Here is an 18,006-nt window from a genome sequence, read left to right as displayed (position 1 = left end):
ACTCCCTCCAGGGGCTGCTGGTGCCCGGCCAGGGCCGGATTTAGGTTTGGGGGAGGGGAGGGGCTGGAGAGAGAGAGAGAGAGAGAGAGAGAGAGAGAGAGAGAGAGAGAGAGAGAAGCCGCCTCCACCGCACGCGCGCAGTCCATCCCACCACTAGGTCTGGGGGAAGGTGAACTGGCCCCCTCCAAAAAGGGTTTGCTGACCCCTTTGCATCCGGTGGGCCCCCTGCTTGTGTTTGAGCCCAGGCAGTCTTTTTTGCTCTGCTTTCTCAATATACTTACTGCAAAAATTGAATAGGATGCTCAGAAATGGAAACTCGGTGAACCACCCTAGGCGTTTCAATGGCAGTAAGATCTATAAAGTAAAGTTGGCCCTTTTTAGTTCCCGCTGTGACACATGAACATGAAAGGCTACAGGCCATTGCAGTGACCTATAGAAAGAACAAATGACAGTGAATTTCACCGTGACAGGATCTTAAGAAACATTTTATGGCAATGACAAGGATTCTTAGTTTTTCAAGTGCAAGTTACTTTTATGGGGTTTCGAAAAAGAATCCTATCAATCACGCATGGATCATTATTAGGCCATACTTAGTTAACATAATTCTTCTTGTTTTATTCTTGACACATTTGCATATGAAACAGCTTCAGAAATGTTTTTAAAATTCCATAGAAGTTCAAAAGCATGCTTTGTAAAATAGCAAACAGTGAATCCATATATATATAATATCATATAAGAATATCATATTCTTTTTCATTTTTTTCATTAAGTACCATCAGAGTACTCTTGGTTTTTCTATACCAAAAGCTCTATTGGATAGACTGTTTTACTAGGAAAAATAATATTGGTCTCTCTCAAAACTCTAGTTCTCTGCTGGACCAAATGTATTGCTGGCTTGAATAAGACAACAGATAAAATGTCTCATTAATTACATACTCAGATTCTGTTTGTGCATACCAAGGTATGTAGACATAGCTTGCTGACAAAAGCACCATCTTCCAACTGCCAAACATGTACCTCTCCTGATCCTGCTACAGACTACAATATAAGAGGGGGAAAACGCTGTAAGCAACAATTGAAAATAAATCAGGTTGGTGACTTGACATACTAGCTATGCACACCAGTCTGCTCTATTTGCACTGAACAAGTTTACTTAAGAGCCAACAGATGTAATGGCAGCAATTTTGTATGCTGGATCCAACTTTAAAAGCAGAAGCAAGTTTGCGAGTGAGAAATTCAGAGCTTCCGAACAGGCTCCTGGGATATCTCCCATCAGCACTACTCTCCAGGCACTTTGATCCTATCTGGGACTCTGAAACCTGAAGCTGATGCTACTCTGGCTCTGAAGAGGGAGAAAGTATTTAGTGAGAAGGGCAAGGTGGTGCTAAGCCATAGGAGGAAAGAGGGTTCAGATCCTTGCTTCATGCAACCCATTTGCTTTTAATATCAGATCCTAAACCCCATTTCTATGTTACTAGAGCAGTTCTAAATTTAAACACAAAGATGCGCTATCCAATCGATCTGGTCTCCCCCCCAGGACATTATTATAGACAAAACAAAACAGAGTTCCTAGAGAAAATAAGTAAGTTAGCAATCTGTTGACACTCAAGCTAACACACCTTGTGACTGAGGGCGTACTTGTGGCTACACTATTTCCAGATTTTAGTGAGCAGTTCTCCTTATTTGTTTACGGGGCAGTTATGCAACAATGGGCAATCATTTTGCATTCATCCTGATTTGCTTGTAGCATGTTTATATGGCTTCCTGTTGGTAATTCATTCATCCCGCCATTTTTAATGCAGTTCCCTATTACTCGCTAAACCATATAAGGCCAGTTTCTTTTGATTTGCTGTGCTAGGATGGCAGAGACCTTTAATCTAGTTGAACTGCACAAACCTAACTTGAATACCTCTCACAAAACTGTGACAGTCTAAAAGCACCGATTTCAAAAGGGAGTCATGTGAGATTAACTGTAAGAGGCCTGAAATCTAAAGGTGGTGCTTAAACTACCTACCACTGCAAAGGGATGCAACAACTTTGCACCAAGAGTTTCAGTATACAGAGAGATAGTGGACTTCAACTCCCATCATCCCTGACCACTTGCCATGCTGTCTGGGAACGACAGGAATTGGAGTCCAGCAAGGTCTGGAGAGCACAACCCTGCCTATTCCTATGTTTGGCTTACTAGTGAAATGCCTCATCCTCTTCCTTCTCTAGCAGTAGGACTAAAGCAAGGCTCATTAGCACAGCTCCCACTGCATGGCTTATATACATTGAAATAAAAATGCCAGTTAGTTACAGTGGAACCTTGGTTCTCGAACAGCTTAGTTGACGAACAAATTGGCTCCCGAATACCAAAAACCCAGAAGCGTTCTCATTTTTGAACATTTTTCGGAAGCCGAACATCCGATGCGGCTGGCGGCTATTGTTTCCGGGGCACCTGCGCCAATTGCAAGCCGCACCTTGGTTTTCAAATATTTCAGGAGTCAAATGGACTTCCAGAATGGATTAAGTTCGACAACCAAGGTTCCACTGTATTTGTTTGTTACAGGTGGTGACCATTTTTGTGCAGGGGTTTTGTTCCCAGCCCCCATATACATTTGGCAGAGCATGCATAAACCCACCCTGCCCCATTATACCCCCATTCTGCCCTCTTCTGGGTCCAAAAGGACCCATGCATCAGTGATCGCGTGTCAATTGGACAAGCCAAAAATGGTCACTGCCTGTATTTAGTTTTTATTTACAGCCTGCCTTATCCAGCTGCTTACAGTGCTTTGTAAAATGAATAGGATAAAAACATCAAAGTAGAACAATCAATATGGAAATAGGTTTTCGGATCTCATTTGGAATCTTGAATTGTAATAGCCTTCACAAGATGATGGTGCAGCCTTTTCCCAACTGGGCGGCCTCTAGCTATTTTGGAGCACAATTCCTACAGCTAATGGAAGTTGTAGTCCAAAACATCTGGAGGACTGCAAGCTGGCAAAGGTTGTGACAGTGTATTAAAAAACAGTGGTTTCTCTCTTCTGTTATTTGGAAAATAAGAGTTCCTTACCACACAGTGCTTGTTTCCTGGAACAAGAAACCCAGCTCCTACAAAATGGCTTATACTGGCATCCATTAACTTGATAACATGTTCATTATCGTTAGGATTAAAAGCGTAGAGTGATCCCTGTTAAGTGGATATGATAATCTATTATGAGGACAGAAAAAGCTTATCCTAAATTCTTTGAGAAAAATGCACCTATCTTTCTCAATTTTCTTTTTTAGATGTTGAGAAGTAGATTTGAACTCAAATTGACGAACATCAGGTTACAGTGGTGCCCCGCAAGACGAATGCCTCGCAAGACGGAAAACTCGCTAGACGAAAGAGTTTTCCGTTTTGGAGGTGCTTCACAAAACGAATTTCCTATGGGCTTGCTTCGCAAGACGACAATGTCTTGCGAGTTCCTGCGGGTTTTTCCCCCTCCCCCCCTTTTTCTAAACCGCTAAGCCGCTTATCAGCTGATCCGATCAGCCGATAAGCCGCTAAATGCCGCTAATAGCGCTAATCCGCTAAGCCGTCAATGGGCTTGCTTTGCAAGACGAAAAAACTGCTAGACGAAGAGAATCACAGAACGGATTCTTTTCGTCTTGCGAGGCACCACTGTATATGATTCAATTATTTTATGCATTTCCATAAAGGACTGAAAAACTGGCTGTCACACTAACAACTTGCTTTCTGTAGCAACCACATGCAATTTCATTGACATTTGACTACTTTTTTGATCCTGATTTACTGCTAATATGGCAGAGCACAATGAGGAAATGCTGGTAGCTATTTTCTAAGAAGAAGAAAGATAGGTGTAAAGTGCCCAGACTCTGAGATCTTTTTAAACAGCCCTTCTCCAGGCGCCCCTGCCAGGTGAAGTGTAAAAGATAAAGGACCCCTGAGAGTTAAGTCCAGTCTCAGAGGACTCTGGGGTTGCAGCGCTCATCTCGCTTTACAGGCTGAAGGAGTCGGCGTTTGTCCGCAGACAGTTTTTCCGGGTCATGCGGCCAGCATGACTAAGCCGCTTCTGGCGCAACGAAACACTGAAACCAGAGCAGCGCATGGAAACACCGTTTACCTTCCCGCCGGAGCGGTACCTATTTATCTACTTGCACTTTTTGCCGTGCTTTTGTACTGCTAGGTTGGCAGGAGCTGGTACCGAGCCACGGGAGCTCACCCCATCACGGGGATTCGAACCACCGACCTTCTGATTGGCAAGCCCAAGAGGCTCAGTGGTTTAGACCACAGCGCCACCCACGTCCCCAGGTGAAGTGTAGTGGGTGGCTATTAAAGGAAGGGACTTTTCAGTGGTGGACTGCCAATATGGTTGTGGAATGTTCAGCCCAGAGAGGCTCAATGGGTGCCCATGATGTTATATTCTCAGTGCCAGGCAAAGACATCTTACCTTTCCAGGGCTTTAATACAGGCTAACCTAAGCGTCACATTGAGGATTTGCCATCCTTCCAGGGGCCAAATGCCATGTGGATGTGACCAAAGTGAGCATAACCAACACATAAGCACACATACCCCATATATTAATCACAAATAAAGCACATGTATACATAAATAGACACACACACACCGCCCACACCATAGATGCACACACACTCACTCAGTGGGAGAACGACATATTAGCAGAAAAGCACAGATACATTCAAGCAGGCAGAGAAAGATATACAGAGGTGAGCAGATAGGCAAGCAGGCATGCACACATATTCAAGCAAGCAGAGACACACATATACACACACTCAACCATGGGTTTCCCCCCAGCATTTTTGCTCCCAATTACAGAGCTGAAGTAAGGGGTTAAAAGTTTATTTTAGATATATGACTTAATCTTCTGAATTTCATACCTCAACCCTCATTTGCATGTTTAGGCAAAGATTAAAATCAGATGCAAAATCAGTATCCAGCACTATTTGATTATTTCCTACATGAGCTGCACTACTGTTGCGTACGATAGATCCCAAATTGTACTGATTATAGGCTCATTTTTTAAAATATCCCAAGTTAAGGTAGGAACCATTTATCAGCACCTTAGCAACTTTGCCTTTCACAATATACCTTTTCTGTTTCTACTAATAAGTAAAAGTAGTCAGGGGAGAAGATAAGATTTGTTATGGGCTCTTCCACTTCCAGACAGTCCTCCATCTGAAAACTGTTGCCTTTGATTTTATATAAACGCACAACGCCATCCTAGGCAAAAACAGACACACACCTTTAAAAGCATAATTAGCAAGACAGCATAGCAACCAACTAGGTGGAATTAAATAGGGACAGTGTTTTCCCTTTCCTGTGTTTTCCCGATAATGGTTTCCTAATTATTATCTAAATAATACCCTCCCAACACACTATTAGTGAAAATGTACATGTATTTGCCCCTTATGGGAAAACAGCAACTTAGAGAGGGGCAATTTAAACTGGGATCATGGTGCAGGGAGAAAGATTAACCTCTTCCCTCTGTCAGTGCTCTAGCCCCAACCAAATTTGTTTGCCATCCTGTGGCTACTAAAAAAAAGGAAGTATTAATAATTAAGAGGTATTGGCCTGAATATAAGCCACACCCACAAATAAGCCACACCTTTAAAATTCAAGGTTTATTTGCGGGTGTGGCCCACCTCCCAGCACTATCGACTCCCGGCACTACCTTCCCCACTGGTGCCAAGGGAGGCTTGGGAGCGGCAGGTGGGCTGTGAGCTCCCAGGCTGCTTTCGGGGGGGGGCACTTTGCGGGCGGCCTCCCCCTTCTTTACGGCAGCTCGCGCATCACTGCCCCACGCTCCCGGGCTGCTCTCTGGAGGAGGGAGCTGTGCTGCTTTGCCGGCGGCCTCTCCCCTTATTTCTGGCAGCTGGGGGAGGCTTGGGAGTGGCAGGTGGGCAGCGTGCCACTGCCCAGCACTCCTGGGCTGCTTCTTGGTATGTGGGGGGGGGGGGGAGCCATGCGGTAAGGTTGCAAATATAAGCCACATTTTAATTTTTCACGGCCCAAATTTGAGAAAAAAGTGTGGCTTATATTCGGACCAATACAGTATATCCACTCACCATCTCCAATGCCTTACGTCTAGTTTGGCTCTTAGGACTTACCGTATTTTTTGCACCATAACACTCACTATTTTCCTCCTAGAAAGTAAGGGGAAATGTCTGTGCGTGTTATGGAGCGAATGCCTGCGGGTGGCGGGGGAGATCTGCTGCAGTTGTGAGCAGAGGATCCATGGTTCCCCTTCCTTCCCTCCTCTGTGGTTACAAAGCATGGACCCACATGGATCCTCAGGATTTTTGCATTGGGCTACTCCAAACTCACTGTCAGATCACATGTCTGTGGCCACAGCATGAACCACAAAAATCATATATCCACTATTTCGTTTAGAATATTTTTTTTCTTGTTTTCCTCCTCTAAAAACTACGTGCGTGTTATGGTCTGGTGCGTGTTATAGAGCGAAAAATACGGTAGGTATAAGCAACAAGTTTCTGTGTTTACATTTGGTGCAACTCCAGGATGGCATATTATGGCAGCAGGTGTGTAATTAGCAGAAGGGTGTGGCTGATGCCTGTGAGTCGGTGTAGCATAGCAGCTAAGTGACTGAGCTACAGATCAAATTCCCTGATTTGAATATCATCTCCACCATGAGCTTACTATGTGACCTTAGGCAAATCTCTCTCTCTCACCCTATCACACATCCTTTGCTCTGGAATGCACATTTTTTCTTGCAGAAATAGCTATTTTTAGAGCTCCAAACAGGTCAGGACTAGGGGTGGCTGGGGGCTTTCACACTCTGACCCTCAATGTTGTTCCAGTCTGAATCCAGCCTGCACACCTGCAATTAGGTAAAGGGACCCCTGACCATTAGGTCCAGTCGTGACTGACTCTGGGGTTGCGCCGCTCATCTCGCTTTATTGGCCGAGGGAGCCGGTGTACAGTTTCCAGGTCATGTGGCCAGCATGATTAAGCCACTTCTGGCGAACCAGAGCAGTGCACGGAAATGCCGTTTACCTTCCCGTCGGAGTGGTACCTATTTATCTTCTTGCACTTGACGTGCTTTCGAACTGCTAGGTTGGCGGGAGCAGGGACAGAGCAACGGGAGCTCACCCCGTCGCAGGGATTCGAACCGCCAATCTTCTGATCGGCAAGTCCTATGCTCTGTGGTTTAACCCACAGCGCCACCCGCACACCTGCAATTAGCATAGGACTAAAGCTAACATTGGAGTTTGGCTGGCTGGCACTCACAATGAGGCTACAGTCCTCTACCAAATGGTGCCCTACATACATTTCCAGCTGTATAGAGTCCATCTTTATGAAGTGCCATGGCAAGCAGTCTGACGTTCTGAGCTTCCTTCTTATCTTCAGCTACAAAAGAATTAATAAAATAAAAGAGATTTTAAAAATTTATCACTTAAATTTCATAACTAATCTCCAAAGGCAGTATTGCCACTCAGTACTGTGGAATAATAAGGAACAGGGATGGATGGATTTTTCATCTGTTTCAGTTTTATATGTACTCACTCATAAGTCCATTCCAACCCATTTCTGCACCATTCTAAGGTTTTGTTTTAAGAACAATAATACAGTTTTTGGCTCAAAAAATGTATCAAAGGGCACATAAAATGTGTGTCACAACATCTGAAGAAAGACAAAACCCCAAGCCTAACTGCAATCTGAGCTGCATATTAGTCTGGGAAGTGCGAATCAGGCTGATTCATTTACATATACAGACCTTTCAAAATTCTTACTAGTCAAAAATTATATTTAATGCCAGGATACAGCCGCAAAGGCTTATTTATCTCCTTGTAGAGTGCCACTCTGTTGAAACAAGGATCACCACAAGTAAAGGATCCTGGATCATCACAAAATGAACCATGGTTATGTCACAGAGGCTATGAACCTTCTATAGCCACTTGGATTTGCACTTTTTGAAAATTGCACTGCCACATTTTTCCATAGAAAAATATGTTTAGGATTCCAAGGCCAAGGACCTGGCCTGCCACAAAGGGATTATGGGCAATAATGAGCCCAGAGTAGAAAACATCACTGTGGCCTTTTTGCAACTGGGGGTGAAGCCCTGAGTTAAGAAGATAAATAGGAGAAGGGCTGAAGCTTCTGCTCCCTTCAAAATAAAGCCAAAAATGCAGTTTCACTTTATCAAAAAACAACATAAAAAAGTAAAAGTTAACAGAGGGAGCAAAAGTGATTTAATCAAAGGTGATAATGCATCTCCCCTGTTGCACACACCTGCCTGAAACCCGTCAGGATTTGGTCCCTTTGTGATTATTCAGCTTTATTCCTACTATTTTAATCCCTATTGTCCTTCTGATAAGACAAAAAAGTAAAAGGTAAAGGTACCCCTGCCCGTACGGGCCAGTCTTGCCAGACTCTAGGGTTGTGCGCTCATTTCACTCTAGAGGCCGGGAGCCAGCGCTGTCTGTAGACACTTCCGGGTCACGTGGCCAGCGTGACAAGCTGCATCTGGCGAGCCAGCGCAGCACACGGAACGCCGTTTACCTTCCCGCTGGTAAGCGGTCCCTATTTATCTACTTGCACCCGGGGTGCTTTCGAACTAGGTTGGCAGGCGCTGGGACCGAAGGACGGGAGCGCACCCCGCCGCGGGGATTCGAACCGCCGACCATGCGATCGGCAAGTCCTAGGCGCTCAGGTTTTACCCACAGCGCCACCCACCAAACCAAAGGAGCGATGGAAGCATCAAAAGGCTCTAGTTCTTCCATCAGCATTTCCAATCCCTCCAAAACTATCTATCCCCCATCCTTCTTCTCTGGTAAAAGTGTGGCAAACACCCATTGTTATGGTGTAATCCTTGTTATGGTGTAATGCTTGTCTGCATGCACATATGCTTTCTTTATTACACAGAGTGAGAGAACCTCCTCTTCTTACAGTACTATTCTTTAGTATATCTGTTTTTCAGTGTACAAAATTTAGTACTTTGATAATGGATTATCATTCATAAAACTTTTGGAGGTGGAATTCACATCTGGACAGCTCATTTTCGTGGCCATCCAATTCTACTGCTGACACTGGAGAGTTTTCTGATGAAGTCACCAAATAAAACACCACCCCCTCATTTCAAATATGCCACTCTGATTAGCTGTTTCCTACCAGACAGCAACATACAATCCCCTTTGCAGATGCTTCCTGCAAAGTCAATTAGCATTAAAAAGTAAATACCTTCTGTTTTCATACTCTGTGATAACGATCGAAAAGTTGCCCTTTTTTTTGCTGGAAAGGAAACAAGGCTATGTCAGTTGCGGCCTACACAGTATATTGACAAGTCTGCTGGAGGGCCAGACATGATATAGTTTAAAAGAAACAAAGGCTTCCTCATTACACCAACCTGCTTGTAGATTTTTATAGTGTAGAACCAGTATTTACTGGATTTGTGAAGCACCTACTGTAGTTTCAGAAGACTGCAATAATCACTTCTATGGGGTTTGGTTTGGGAACTGCATACCTTCATTCTAAGTAGTAATGTATCGCTGAGGCATACACACACATGGATATATGGGCAACTGACCATGTTTTGGCTTTCCTTCTTTCCCTGAAGATGGAAGGCATTTATGCGCTCTCACAAGAAATGTCTGTATTGTAATAATGTCCACAGCAGAATGAAATAACTATTGGGGTGGTTTAACGTGATGACATTAATTAAAAATGATAAATATGAAGATGAGGGGAGTTCAATGTGGCAGAATATTAGGAGCACTGGTCAAATAGTTTTAAGACCACCAGCTGTGAAGCTAGTGGATTCAATAAATCTATTGCATTTCAGTGGCCATAGGAGACCCACACCATCCCAATCAAAGATGGCTTCCATATTTTTAAAGCATGAATTGTATGATAGGGTCTAAGTTCACAGCAACATTCAAAGGTCCACTCTTAAAACAGTCACCATTTAGAAGAAGAAATGGAATTTTTGTCTTTGGCACTAACATACTAATTTATAATAGTAGTTACAAAGTGGCTCAATTCTTGACGTGTGCAGGCTCCTGGAATCCAGGCATAAGCCATGTCTCCTCCAGATAAACACAAGATGTAAATGAAGAACAAACCTTCATTACAACTCCTGGTTTGTCTGTAGCCAGACATTTCAATAACCCAGACTGCGATGACACATTCAGCTAAACCACTGTTTAACTCACAGCAGCACAGCAGTACAATGACTGAAGAAGGAGCAAAGGGGCCATTGTCTCTTCTTTGGTACCTTGTACTCGTGCTAAGCTGTTATTTGGCTTAGCAGTACCAGATCAGTGTGTGTAACCAGTGAATTGTCCAGGTACAGGTGCAGGTGAAGAAGAATTACGCATAGTCTAAAACGTGGGGAGGCAGTTGCCCCTCTCATTCTATGAAAGGGACCCTGGTCATCCTAATGAATCAGAAAAGGCTGGGGACAATCTTTGACTTGAAACTGCACTAACCTTTAGCATCTGGGGAAAGCTTTTGATGGATAACTGTAGCCTTGAATGTGTCTGCACCAATTTTCAAACAATATCCTTCTTCACAGCCCATATACAGATCAGAGATTTGAGTCCAGCAGTGGGAAGTAGGGTGAACATAAGGTTGAATGTCATCTTTAGGCTTCAATTAAAAAAAAAAATTCAGTTACTAAAACAAAAGTACTAAAAAATAAATTACTCATTCAGTGCTGACTGGCATTGATTGCAGTTATCTACTTTTCACAGGGAAAATTGCTGAGTGTTTTGTAAAAAGTTGTGCTGTCCTATATCAATGATATTTCAATAGATATCTTGACCACAAGTACAGTGGTGCCTCGCAAAACGAAATTAATCCGTTCCGCGAGTCTCTTCATCTAGCGGTTTTTTCGTCTTGTGAAGCAACCCTATTAGCGGCTTAGCAGATTAGCGGTTTAGCAGCTATTAAAGGCTTAGCGGCTATAAAAGGCTTAGCGGATTAGCGGATAAAAGGCTATTAGCGGCTTAGAAAAAGGGGGGAAAGCGGAAAAAAATCGGAACACTCGCAAGACGTTTTCGTCTTGCAAAGCAAGCCCATAGGGAAAATCGTCTTGCGAAGCAGCTCAAAAACGGAAAACCCTTTCGTCTAGCGGGTTTTCCGTCTTGCGAGGCATTCGTCTTGCGGGGCACCACTGTAGTTATATCCATAGCAGAACTCACCTTAAATGTTTCTGCTTCATCTCCTACCAAGCCAGCAATGGCTGAATTGGGCAGAATAGGGCCAAAGTAAGGATCATTGTCCATGGGATGGGAGAAAAAGCTGTTTTGCTCATCTGCTAAAGTTCCATCTTCAGCAGGAAGCCTAACTGACCTGAAGCAATGAGAAAAATGGCACAGAAGAAGCATATTTGGAAAATTCAAGCGGGACTGCAACAAACTGTTGAAGTCATGCTCCCCAGGATACCCCATTCAGCTTTTTCTTCTCCACCTCCAACAGCAATCTGTAGTCACTGTGCATGCTTAGTTCTCATTAGGCTATTTCAAGTTTCTTAAGACTCCCTTATTCCCCCCCCCATATATTTTTTGTACTTCTGGGTTCCCCCCCAAGCCTGTTGATTAAGCTGTCATCTGTTCTTGCACACTCATCTACTTCTGTGCAGCGGCTGTTAGGGTATGTGTTCACATTTCTGCTTACTCCACATCCAATTATCTAATCAGACTGAAGCTGATTTAAGGAATAAAATAATAATAATACAGCAGTATTGGTCAAGAAACTACAAGACTAATATGCGGTGGCGGAGGGATCCTGTGGCCTCTGTACAGAGCTTGAGCAGTGCCATGCGTGCGCCGTCTGTACGGCGCACACGCCCCCGGGTGGTTTGCTGACAGCGCTGCTTGAGCGTTGTACGGACGGCGGTGGAGGGTGTAGCCGTGAGCGAAGGATCCTCTGCATGCGGCTGGGGCGGTGTGATGGTGGCAGGGTGAGCCCCCCACGGGGTGCCTTCTTGTCACGCCCTCAAAGGTGGCACCCAGGGTGCTCCGCCCTCCCCACTTCCTCCACCACTGCTAATATGGACTGTGGCTTATGTCATGTGAATGCAGCTTCAAAAATGAATAGTAGGAGCACATTGGATACACAGTAAGCATAATGTGAACATATGCCTGAGGACTGGCACTCAATCCAAACCATCACTAATAAAGTCCAGGGGCATAGTCTGAAGGCACATGAAGCTGCCACCTTGTGGAAGCAAAGGAAGTCTGGGTCACTTCAGGGCTTGGATCGGTGACCGACTGGGAACCACATGTACACTGTGTTGGGTTCCATGATGGAAGACTGGGAGAGCGGGGGCAGGATATAAATGTAAGAAAACAAACAGAAAATGAGTTAATAATTGGAAAATTTCCTTTTAAAGACAAGGAACCACGAGGGCTATTCCATATTTCTAAAATACGTTTTTCTAAAATGCAAAGGACAGAACATGTTTATTTTGCCCAAGAGACATGGATTAGGCACCTGATATACATAGCAACTCTTTAATCTGTAGACCCTCACCTGAAAGCATGCTTTACCATTCATCAGCTGCAAAAACGCTCTTTATCTAGCACAAAAATTAATCTTAGTATAAAATAAAAGTAACATTTGAAACATCTCTTTCTATTAACCTTACTTTGACTTCAAAATGTGCTCCTCATTATTCCGCTCAATGGTCCAAAGTGTAACAGAAGTCCCATTATATAAACACAACTGGTGCCAGCTCATGGGGTTAAAACTCATTGCGGTCACTTCTACTCCCATCTGTGACTGACTGCACAAAATAACTTTTTTGTTCCAATCCCTAATCAAAAATGAAAGAACGCAAAAATATTAATTTTCCTTTTTTGAATTTTTTTTGGTAAATTTATATTCGGCCTCTCTATAACAGAAAACATAAAATCACACCATAGAACAAGAACCATAGAATCAGATAGAATGCCAGCAAAACAGGATTAAGTGAAAACAATTAACAGTGCAATTATATGCATGTCTATTAGAAGTACAGTGGTACCTTGGTTCTTGAACAGCTTGGCTTCCGAACTCTGCAAACCCGGAAGTAAGTGTTCTGGTTTGAGAACGTTTTCCAGAAGTCAAACTTCCGATGTGGCTTCCGCTTGAGTGAGGGAAGCTCCTGAAGTCAATCGGAAGCTGCGCCTTGGTTTTCAAACTTCAGGAGCCGAACAGACTCCCGGAACAGATTAAGTTTGAGAAACAAGGTACCACTCTAAGTCCCAATGAGTTCAATGGGGCTTGCTCCCAAATAAGTAGGGATAGAACTGTAGCCTAAAATGACAAGAAAGTGACTAACCAACCCCCCAAATGCTTGCTGAAACTAATGTGCTTTACATGTCTTTCTAAAACCTCAGGTGACTGATATGCTACCTCAGACAACTTATTTCAGATGTAGGGGTGGTGGGGACTATGGAAGACTATGGAAACCAGCAGTATTTACTGATTGTGGAAAATGAGGTATCTTTTGGAACTTTTTTCAAATGAATCTAACTTGTGCACAGTGAATTTAACTTGTGGTTTTCAGCAAAAGCGTGGTCACTTGAACAAAGTGTTTTGAAAGTCAGAGTACTTTTTAAGGCCATAGGCTCACTGCCTGCATCTGTTTGCATGAACGGATGTTTGTGAGTTTGTCTGTACAGGCAACTCCCCATGTGCATGGGGGTTGCATTCCAAGGCACCACGCATGTCAGCGGGACACATATAAGTCCACGCTGCCCCCTTGAGGCGTTAAAAATGGCACACATGTCAGCAGTTGCACATGTGCCAATCACATGCAAATGGTGAGTTGCCTGTATTATGCAAAAATGAAGACATTCCTATTTCTGGCAGGTGTTAAATTACCTACAGACAGCAAAGGATCTATTAGTAAGTAATATGAATTATTAAGTAGCTAATATTATAATATAATATAATATAATATAATATAATATAATATAATATAATATAATATAATATAAACAATTTATCCATATTGTAAGCTTACCATATTGTAAGGCAAAAGTCTGGGATTGAGGAGTAACTGGCCAGGTAAGGACCTGTGTAACTGAATGCAAGCAAGGTGTAGTCCAGGCTGGCTTGTCCTAAAACATAAAATAGGATGGATTTAGTATCTCTGCAGCTTCACGCTGTCGTGCTATTTCCTATCATACCATACCATACCATAGGGCTTTGTCTTGCCAACATAGGAGGGTCTAATTTTCTTTCACTAGAGTGTTATGGTAAACACTATGTACAAATCTGTACAACCCTGGCGGCTTTGCTTAATTCATTTGAATAGATTGATATTATGAGTTGTGTGTGTGTGTGCGTGCCAGACCCCTCTAATCCTTGGATTTATCAAGTGTTAAAAGCTAGTCATGCCAAGATAGCTACCTATTGAGGTGATGGGGACAAAGAGTCAGAGCATGGTGTTTGACTTCTGTTTGAATTGAAGGCTACAGCTATGGGAGACACAAGATCATTTCAGGGTGCCGTAAACCCCTCCATCGTAGGCTAAAGTAGTATGTGTAAATAAACCACATATCATTAAAGACACCCTAGTCTCCACTGTGCTTCATTTCCAAAAGGAAATGGGAAGCCTGGGTAAGCACCTGGAACCCCTGGAATCTCACCCTGCTTAGAGATTGGGGGGGGCATGAAACAATATGAATAAATTGAACTTTTCCAGCACTTAGTGTATTGAAAGTACCACCTTCCTTTGGGGCAAACTATTCACTGCAGGTGTAGAATCTCTAGAACAATATTATTTTTTCTCAATCTTCAATAGTCAGGTTGCATATGTTCCTCTCTCTCCCTCTCTTTAATCAAATGTAACTGGTCTCCAACTTGCTCCATTTTTAATGAAATTATACATCACAAAACTAGTCTCTGCAGATCTCATATTGACTAGATTCGTGGGCTTTTTTGTATTTTATCTTGATCCCACTGCATGAATAGCATGCAATAACATTCCAAGGTCTCTTTTATGCAGCCTTTCTTTTTTTGAGAGGCTGCACTTATTAATGCTTTTAAAGCCCCATGAAAAGGTTATTCTATGCAAGCTCAAGATCTGCACAATTTCTAAGGAATAAGGCAACACACAAATGTAAATATTCATGTGCTACTTGGTTGATCTCTGAACATTTTAATACTATAAAATTATAAGCATCAAGTATAATATCATAACAGTATATGTATAATTTGCTACCACAGTATGCAGTAGTAGTCTCCAAGTGGGATGAGAATGAGATAAATTCATGGAATATATCAATTGTTACTAGTCATATGACCTTCAGGTTCCCACGCTATTGCACTCATGTACAGCTTGCAGACTTCTCAGAGACATATCAATGGCCATTGTAATAAGAGAATGCTGGATTATATAGACCAGGGGTCAGCTTGGGCTGGATCGGTCCTGTGGAGAGCCCTCTGTGGGCAGGATTGCATGTGCGCCTGTGATTTTTGGAGTCTGTGTGCACGCGCCCGTGGTTTTTGGCATCTGCAGGCATGCAGACATGGTTTCCAGCGCCGGCGAAGCGAGTCCCCATGTCGCACTGCGCTGGTTTAGCGCAGCGCGCAAGCAGGCAGCTCAGTTCAGGGGCGACTCATGGGCCAAACAACCTCCATGGCCTGCTTCTGGCCCATAGGCCTTAGGTTGCTGATCCCTGCTATAGACTGTTGGTCTGATCTAGCACAACTCTTATGCCTTCCCCACACCAAATTCTAAAAATCATTTCAAGATGGTTTCGATTAACCATCAGACCCACCTTTTAATTTGGCCTGTCTCTTTAGTCCTGGATAACTGTGGATGTGAATCACAGGTTTCAGTTGCCTGTCAGAATAAGCAACGACATTCTGGTTTGGGTTCACTGCAAAAGCTTCTACCTTTCCACTGTGACACCGCAAGATGGATCTCTCCAGTGTTTCAAGGTTAACAAATATTACGTAATTCCCACAAGGATAGCAGACAGTTCTTTTGGTGACAAAGCCAACATTCCTGTTGGTGAATCCTTGTACCCATCTTGAAGGGGTGGAGAAAGAAAGAAAGTTAGGATTATATGACATTTTAAAAGAAACAAAGAGTTTTGTTTTTTGCTAAATGGATAATGTGGCGTAAAACAAAGCTTCCACTGAAGAAAACCACTGTTGTTTGTGTTCACTAATTACATACACACATAGGCGCCGACTCCATGGGGCCTGAGGGGGCTCGAGCCCCCTCGAAAAAAAAATTTGGGGGGGGGCTCAGCCCCCCCAATAATCTCGGGCGCCCTTCCAGCAGAGCGCCGCCGCCGTCCCCCGCCTCCTCCCCACCTGCTCCCTCGCCAGCCAGCCAGCCAGCCGCGCGCCCTAGTCGGAGAGCCCCGGCCGTCCCCCGCGAGATTAGGGAATCCCCGGGGGCGGGGGCTCCTGCCTCGCTGCTTCGCAGCACCACCGCCACTGCCAAGGCACTGCCGGGGGGAATTTCCTTCCTCCTGGCGGTTTCAGCCCCCGCGAGAACAGGGGAATCCCGACTGGCCACACCTCCCAGCCAGCCAATCGGCTGGCTGGGGGGCGTGGCTTGCCCTATTTAGGGCCGGAGCCACTTTATTTGCATATTCATGAGCTTATTTATTATTCATGCGCTTTCCCGGGCCCCCCCAATATTTTTTATATGTCCGCGTCCCTGCATACACAACCTGCAACTAGAAAAAGATGTAACAGCACTTCCCCTCAGTTTAAATTGAATGAATGCAAATATAATTTATTTATGGTTCACCTACTGCAAACAAAAAGCTGCAGAATGGAAAATGCATCACAATATTTAAAGCGAAGAAAAACAGAAACCAGTAACAGATTGTACAATATTTATAAATTTTGCAACTTACTTAGTAACTAAAAAAAAAAAATAGACCCCTCCAATAAGAACATAAACAAAGATTCTGAAAATAGTCCTGGAAAGGACTGTGAAATGAGGTGAATCAGAGTTTATCTAAATCTTCACTTTAAAAGAACATGGGACACAGAAACCACCTCTTTGTTATTACTCTGGCAATATCTTGTTATTTACAGGAGTGTTGCTATATCTGCCTTCATTCACTATACTGAATGAATGACAAGACAGATAGCTGGAATTACTTAGGACTTCAATAAATATATTTGCTTTGTTAGCATCATCATAATATCTTGAAGAATGAAAAGCAGATTACATACAGGGTGGAGGGAATGAAACCAGGCTTCCTTTGTCGTTATCAATACTAACATTTAAAAATCACAGAATATATTTTCACCTCTGGATTCAGATAGGGTAATAAAAGACTATCACACATTTGTTGGTGTCGTCCTCCCCCCCAAGGTCTAGCTAGCTTTCCTGCACCTACATTCCTGAAGAAAGGGACGTTAATGATGTGAAATCCAGAGGACTGACTAAAACTGAGGCACAAAGAAGTGTGCGCCACCCTGGGGGAAATAAAAGGCTTCGGGAAGGTGGGTGGGAAGCTTTGGGAGACAAGCTACGAGAGGGAAGGACGGGGTCTTACAGAGCAAATCCTCTGCATTATCGTCCGTTTAGGCATCAGCCCCATTGAGCTCAGCAGCACTCTCTTCCAAACAAGCATGCATAGCGCCTTTCGCCAAGGTGGCGCCCGCAGACGCTTTGCACTACAACTCCCATCAGCCCCAGCCAGCGCGTGCAAGTCCAAGGCGTCCGGCGGGCGCCACCTTAGCGAAGGCGGCCGTACGAAGAGGGGAGAGGCTTCCTTGAGGAAGGGGTTTTTCGGACACAAGAAACACCAGGCAAGTCCCCGTCCCCCGCTCGCTCCCCTTCGCACCTCACTTCGAGATCAGCTTTGTGAGCGGAGCCTGGGCGGCGGCCGCCCGACTTCCCGCCGTCCATGCCACCCTCAGCTTCGCCAGAGAGCTGCCCGGAGCAGTTTGTACCCGTCTCCTAGCAACACCCGGCCGCTCCTGCCATTGGCTAAGATGGGCTTTCCGTCGCTGATTCGTCCCGCCCCGCTTGCCGTTTCAGTTCTCGTGTTCCGAGCGTGACTGACTCCTTC

At 44.1% G+C, this 18,006-nt stretch overlaps 1 protein-coding gene across 3 annotated transcripts in view; it reads right to left on the bottom strand.

The window, feature by feature from the left end:
* Positions 1-18,006, bottom strand: part of CFAP43 (cilia and flagella associated protein 43) — a 49,085-nt gene extending 31,079 nt beyond the window's left edge. For 2 of the 3 annotated variants that reach the window (XM_083504734.1, XM_083504735.1), the window contains exons 1-12: positions 17,779-18,006; positions 15,739-15,992; positions 13,977-14,073; positions 12,615-12,782; positions 11,167-11,317; positions 10,453-10,612; positions 9,206-9,256; positions 7,296-7,375; positions 5,096-5,227; positions 3,056-3,172; positions 958-1,038; positions 282-430 (exon numbers count right to left, since the gene is read on the bottom strand). In XM_083504734.1, coding sequence (XP_083360860.1) covers positions 282-430; positions 958-1,038; positions 3,056-3,172; positions 5,096-5,227; positions 7,296-7,375; positions 9,206-9,256; positions 10,453-10,612; positions 11,167-11,317; positions 12,615-12,782; positions 13,977-14,073; positions 15,739-15,992; positions 17,779-17,843 — 1,505 coding nt within the window. In that variant the 5' untranslated portion in view covers positions 17,844-18,006. Of the gene's footprint in view, positions 1-281; positions 431-957; positions 1,039-3,055; positions 3,173-5,095; positions 5,228-7,295; positions 7,376-9,205; positions 9,257-10,452; positions 10,613-11,166; positions 11,318-12,614; positions 12,783-13,976; positions 14,074-15,738; positions 15,993-17,487; positions 17,606-17,778 lie in introns of those variants that run through there. The other variant, XM_083504736.1, reaches the window with a different exon arrangement.

The sequence above is a fragment of the Podarcis liolepis genome, assembly GCF_965112155.1.
Source record: "Podarcis liolepis genome assembly, chromosome: 5".
Taxonomy (NCBI): domain Eukaryota; kingdom Metazoa; phylum Chordata; class Lepidosauria; order Squamata; family Lacertidae; genus Podarcis; species Podarcis liolepis.
Note: the sequence above shows the minus strand (reverse complement) of the source record. Positions and strands in the feature narration are given on the sequence as shown.